Source organism: Postia placenta (assembly GCF_002117355.1).
Source record: "Postia placenta MAD-698-R-SB12 unplaced genomic scaffold POSPLAscaffold_1, whole genome shotgun sequence".
Lineage (NCBI taxonomy): Eukaryota > Fungi > Basidiomycota > Agaricomycetes > Polyporales > Adustoporiaceae > Rhodonia > Rhodonia placenta.
The window spans coordinates 3,314,104-3,320,491 of record NW_020169832.1 but is presented as its reverse complement, the minus strand read 5'-3'; the positions used below and the strand labels follow the sequence as shown (position 1 = coordinate 3,320,491).

The 6,388-nt window shown below is 52.0% G+C and overlaps 2 protein-coding genes and 1 non-coding gene across 3 annotated transcripts; all 3 read right to left on the bottom strand.

Annotated features, from left to right (window-relative positions):
- Positions 1-1,159: 1,159 nt before the first annotated feature.
- POSPLADRAFT_1127967 (hypothetical protein) lies at positions 1,160-1,558 on the bottom strand (the record flags this gene model as incomplete). Its single annotated transcript, XM_024483687.1, has 1 exon — positions 1,160-1,558. A coding segment is annotated over one exon (399 nt), but the record flags the coding sequence as incomplete, so codon positions are not given.
- A 475-nt stretch (positions 1,559-2,033) lies between these two features.
- Positions 2,034-2,105, bottom strand: POSPLADRAFT_t7. The gene has a single exon. It is a non-coding gene; the product is annotated as a tRNA-Met (tRNA).
- A 1,749-nt stretch (positions 2,106-3,854) lies between these two features.
- On the bottom strand, positions 3,855-4,141 carry POSPLADRAFT_1127286 (hypothetical protein; the record flags this gene model as incomplete). The annotated part of the gene is made up of 2 exons (XM_024483603.1): positions 3,855-3,911; positions 4,025-4,141. Coding segments are annotated over 2 exons (174 nt in total), but the record flags the coding sequence as incomplete, so codon positions are not given.
- Between the last annotated feature and the right edge of the window lie 2,247 nt (positions 4,142-6,388).

The window sequence follows — 6,388 nt, the reverse complement described above, 5'->3', positions numbered from 1 at the left end:
TGCCGGCGGCCGCTGATCGGACTCAAAATCCTAAAGGAGATTCGCGATGATACGCGCTCTGTGCTCGAGCTGTTAGCCGAGCGCATGAAAGTGTACTATGACAAGCACGTGCAGGAGGCACCGGTCTTTGCGCCAGGGGACAAGGTCTGGCTTGATGCCCGGAACCTTAAGCTGAAACAGCCAAGCAAGAAGCTCAGTCCCAAGCGCCTTGGACCATATGCCGTGCGGCGAAAGCTCGGAGACTTGGATTATGAATTAATCCTGCCGAAGTCGGTGCTGGTGCACCCGGTATTCCATGTCTCCTTGCTTAGCAAGTACACGCGTAGTGAGATCCTGGGCCGGGAGCCGGAGGAGCTGCCCGCAATCGAGGTTGAGGGCGACGAGGAGTACGAGGTTGAGCGGATCAAGGACTCGAGGATCTTCCGGCGACAGCTGCAGTACCTCGTCAAGTGGAAGGGTTATGACGACTCGCATACGTCATGGGAACCGGCACACAATGTTGCCAATGCACCGGCCCTTATAGCTGACTTCCACCGGAAGAATCTGAACGCCCCTCGCCGCCTCAACGCTGCTACCTTTGGTGGTCTCAACTTCCAGCCAATGCCTTTGCCGCTGACTGAAGCATGCTGCCGCTCCGGATGGGAGATGGGCAAGGGCACCTCGCATGAGGTCATATGCCGTTGAGGGGGGTAATGTCACGAGTTGGTTCGGCGTCTAGCCGTTTTTTAATTCTTTCCTTTTTGTGGGCTCGAACCCACGACCTCTGTACTACTTGCCTGATATGGATGCATCGTTATCTACTGTACGATTAGATTAGATGGGACAGCAGTGCACGGCACAGCCCGGGCTCCGCTGACACAGCCGCTCTGACTCACCGGCCCCTGGGGCCGCATCAGCAGGCTGCGCACGGACCAGCTGTGCACGGACCAGCGCGCACAGCCTGCCCTTATCTCCCCATGTATATAAGCCGGCCTCTGCTACCCTAGGGACCTCAGTTTCGACCTCTTGTCCCCAGGTCAGTAAGCTCATGTATTACTTACCTACTTACCAATGCTAACTTATCTTGTCCCTAGCCTTAGGTTTGAGCGCTGCTCACCATCGCTTCGGTGAGATTTAGTCGGATGCCCCCAGCTTTCAGATCTTCCCCTGTCGCTTGACCTCAAGTCGCGACAGCCATTTTCTTTTCCATAGTGAACGTTGACGAACGATAAGACACAGACAAATACTCATATTTTCCCGCTTCTATCTGCTTCTTCAGCATCACTCTCACCTTTCCCTCTATAGCTTTTGGTACTGGAATTGGTGCTCGTACCCACGGAACATGTTTTATCACTAGCATTTCATAGTCAGGGAAATATTCGCAAAAGAACATACCTCTCTCTGCATCTGTCCATGCAATTGCCTCCTGACAAATGTCAACAATGTACACCATCAAATTCAATTCTTCAGCTGTGAGGAACCCATCTGGTACTGTGTTCATGATCTTATCCAATCGCTCCTGCATTAACCATTCAGTAGGCCTGAAAGAGGAACATGGGGGTGGATGGACTAGTAGTGGCAGTCAATTTGACATGTCTATTGGTCTGAATTTCTGTGCAGATGGGTTAGGCATGTATGTAGGAACCGGCTTCACCTTCTGATCAACTGATTTATACCACTTACCTGCCACAACCATCACATTTTGTTTGGAATATACCTGCTTGATCCATGGACTAGGGATTGGAACCAAACCCGGAGACAAAAGCACTAAAGCAGAACAAAGCATAGAGTCATAAATCTCAGGGGGATCATACTGTACCAATCTTCCAATCTCGTTTAACGAAACATTTGTTACCTCACCCGCCATTGCATATAAGGTTTGTTCAAGCTGAGGAATGTTCCTGGATGTGTTCCCTTCTGTAAAGGGTGGCTTGGCGTGTGTGTCCAGCTCTAGAAATCCTCGTCAGACACCTTTTCAACCACTGATGCTACCCGCTGCTTTGCAGGATCTTCCATTGTCAGAATTTGACTGCACAACACCTGCATGAAAAGATCGGCACAACCAGGGTTTGAACCCGGGACCTACCAGAGATGCACTGGGCGCTCTACCACTGAGCTATTGGACCTTGGTTACTATGGAATCATGAAGTCTCATATACGTTACTTCAAGGGTATGAACATGATCTATATTATAGATTCAGAGGTTCTTAACTGTCTCATATGTGTCAAAGCACACATTTGACATCCATAACTGGCTTGTCTGAGTTTCTTTGATGCAATATACCCAGGATCTTCAGCTTGATGGGCTTGTCTGATCGATTTCCTGTAGGGTATATCAAAAGATCAACTGGTCCTCTGCAGCTGTAATCCACTTGTGTTGAGTGCCATTGCATGTCAAATGTGTGCTCTGACACATATGAGACGATTAAGAACCTCTGAATCTATAATATAGATCATGTTCATACCCTTGAAGTAACGTATATGAGACTTCATGATTCCATAGTAACCAAGGTCCAATAGCTCAGTGGTAGAGTGCCCAGTGCATCTCTGGTAGGTCCTAACAAAAGGCGACGCAGGGAGCAGTTGCATAGGACTAGCACTGAAGGACTGAATGCCACAGTAGGGGCTGAAGTCGAAGTGGGTCACAGAAGTGTGTATTAAAGGACACTACAGCAGGTCTTTATATATATGAGCAGGGGAAAGCATTCCCACGGCAGAACAATAGAGAAAAGAACAAAGCAGTCCAAAAGGAGAACAAGGGCCACTTGGCCACAGGAACAATGGAACAAAAGAAGTGTGGCCAGAGCTCTGCTCCGGTCCGATTGCTCCGCAACTGATACAACCATGTGGTCACATGGTGTGGTGGCTCCCGCCACCGGGGGATTGTCCTAGGCCGACCAGGGGACTGTGGCAGAGCACATTGTGACAATGAGGTCATGCGCCGTTGAGGGGGGGATAATGTCACGAGTTGGTACGGCGCCTAACCGTTTTTTAATTTTTTCCTTTTCGCGGGCTCGAACCCGCTACCTCTGTACTACTTGCCTGATATGGACACGTCGTTATCTACTGTACAATCAGATTAGATAGGACGGCAGTGCACGGCACAGCTCGGGCCCTGCTGATGCAACCGCTCTGACTCACCGGCCCCCAGGGCTGCGTCGGCATGCTGCGCACGGACCAGCTGTGCATGGACCAGCACGCACAGCCTGCCCTTATCTCCCCATGTATATAAGCCGGCCTCTGCTGCCCTAGGGACCTCAGTTTCGACCTCTTGTCCCTAGGTCAGTAAGCATCCTTTGTATCACTTTCTTACTCATACTAACTAATACATTTTCTTGTCCCTAGCCTTAGGTTTGAGCCTCACTCACCATCGCTTCGGTGAGAACCAGTCGGACGCCCCTCGCTTCTAGGTATTCCCCTGTTGCTTGACCTCAAGTCGCGACACATGCTGTGCACGGACCAGCTGTGCACGGACTAGTGTGCACAGCCTGCCCTTATCTTCCCCTGTATATAAGCCAGCCTCTGCTGCCCTAGAAACCTCAGTTTTGACCTCTTGTCCCTAGGTCAGTAAGCCTTCAGTTGTATTCCTTTTCCTTACCTAACTAATATATTATCTTGTCCCTAGCCTTAGGTTTGAGCGCTGCTCACCATCGCTTCGGTGAGACCCAGTCAAATGCCCCCAGCTTTCTTAGGTCTCCCCCTGTCGCTTGACCTCAAGTTGCAACATTAGGTCGAAACTCTCATAGCTGCCGGCATTCTTTCAGAACCCAAACACTCATTCTCCTTTTCTACAGGTCAGAGGGTGCGCACCCCTACTATACACTACAATACGTAGATAGTGTACATACATCACCACCGCTCAGGGAACAAACCTTTCAGCATCTGCACTTTAGCGGGTGGTGCTTGTCCTTACGAACGCGTGAACTAGGTTCCTGCTGCATACTAGCCAAAAGCAGTACTGGGTCCCACGTGAACTGCGAACCTCAGGGTCTTCTTGGGCGCTGTAGGTGTAAGCTAGCTAGCACGGCCTTTGTAGTATATGCACCTTCCCGTCCTCCCCCCATCCATCGTGGCTGCCTGTCAAGGCCAAGTTTATGCTTTCAACGCTCAGGACCTCGTCAACGTTTACATCCCAGATGGCCCTGAGACCATCATCCTCACCTGTGAGCAGCAGCTGTGCCCCAATCAAACACCCTGGTCGATAGAACAAGATTACCCATGCTACAAGGCAATCAGAAGGGCTCAACACCTGCTCGGTCCTTGAAGCAATCTTGCATCTCGATCTGCCTTGCGGCACTCTTGCCCTGTCTCCCCTAGCTCCCGCCTTCCCCAAACTGTTGCCGGTTCAAGTCAAGTGTGAGGAAATCTCCCTCCAGACCCTGCACCAGAGCCTGAGCCTGAGGAGAGTGTGAGTGAAGAAGGAGTCTTGGAGCCCGAGTCTGCGGATTCTGCTCGGCCCGCCTCGCCGACAGCGCTTGCCCCTGTATCAGCAGTCCCTGACATATGTGACCCCTCCTCCGGGCTTCCTCCAGTGCCTTCACTGCCATCGCTGCTGTGAGGCCACTCACGCACTCGTTCCCCTTGAAGTCTGACCAGCAGAGGGCCACCACAGCCGCCTCTGCCCCCGTGGCATCCTCCGTCCCCCCAGCTACCAATAATGTCCTCTCCTTTGACCACCCCTGACAAGGAGACCCTTAAGCTCCTCCTTCCACTCCAATATGATGGCAAGACTGTCATTGAATGCAACAGGTTCCTGTCACAACTCTGCATCTATTGGTTGGTCAATGTGTCATTGACAACCATTGAGCTCAAGGTACAGGTTGCGTTGAGCCTGCTCGACAGTGATGCCCACGCCTGGGCCACTCCCTACTTTTCCCAGCTCACATCAGTGCAGATGGGTGTACAAGAGGTCACAACCCCCTTCAAGAACGAAGCAGTCTTCACTGCTGCCTTCAAGGCCTACTTTGGCAATCTCGACGATAAAGCAGCGGCACAAGTAGAGTTGACAAAACTCTGCATGAACAAATTGATCTGCAAAAAACGCACCACAGCAGAGTTCTCTGCGCTGTTCAAGGGTCCGGCGGATCGCTCCAGATATGGAGACCTGGAGCTACGTGACAAGTACCTGAGCGGCATACCCTTCTGTGTCTACCAAAAGATTGAGCTTGAAACCTTCACCATGTGGCAAGAAGCTGAGAAACGCACCACCGAGGTCGAGCAGATCCTCGACATCAGCCGGGCCCGGCAACCCGAGCTGAACAACTTCTTTTCGGCCAGAGGTCAAGGACGCGGTGGGGCACGTGGTGGTGCACCCCAGTCACACACAGCTTCGGCCAGCATCAATGTGGCCATCAGAAAAGGAGACTTTCCTGGTAGTTGCTACGGCTGCGGGAAGCAAGGGTACTGACGTTTTGAGTGCCCCAACTGTAAGGACAAGCCTTATACAAAACGCGCCGATGCATGGGCTATGGTTGCCTCGGGTTCCACCCAGGTAGCGACAAGCGTCCCCGTCACTTCATCCTCGGTGAGTACAATTACTGCTTCAGCAAAATCGGCTTGTTAGGGCGCAGATTCTTGCATTGCTGCATGGTGTCTTCAACGCGGTTAATAACCACTTGAAGCGACTCAGAATCGCTCTTCCTGATAGACTATCAGAAGGCGACGCAGGGAGCAGTTGCACAGGACTAGCACTGAAGGACTGAATGCCACAGTAGGGGCTGAAGTCGAAGTGGGTCACAGAAGTGTAGATTAAAGGATGCTACAGCAGGTCTTTATATACATGAGCAGGGGAAAGCATTCCCACGGCAGAACAATAGAAGAAAGAACAATAGAGTCCAAAAGGAGAACAAGGGCCACTTGACCACAGAAACAATGGAACAAAAGAAGTGTGGCCGGAGCTCTGCTCCAGTCCAAATGCTCCGCAATTGATACAACCATGTGGTCACATGGTGTTGTGGCTCCCGCCACCGGGGGATCGTCCTGGGCCGACCAGGGGACTGTGGCAGAGCACATTGTGACAACATTGCGCGCCGGTTCCCATGACGTATGCGAGTCGTCATAACCCTTCCACTTGACGAGGTACTGCAGCTGTCGCCGGAAGATCCTCGAGTCCTTGATCCGCTCAACCTCGTACTCCTCGTCGCCCTCAACCTCGATTGCGGGCAGCTCCTCCGGCTCCCGGCCCAGGATCTCACTACGCGTGTACTTGCTAAGCAAGGAGACATGGAATACCGGGTGCACCAGCACCGACTTCGGCAGGATTAATTCATAATCCAAGTCTCCGAGCTTTCGCCGCACGGCATATGGTCCAAGGCGCTTGGGACTGAGCTTCTTGCTTGGCTGTTTCAGCTTAAGGTTCCGGGCATCAAGCCAGACCTTGTCCCCTGGCGCAAAGACCGGTGCCTCCTGC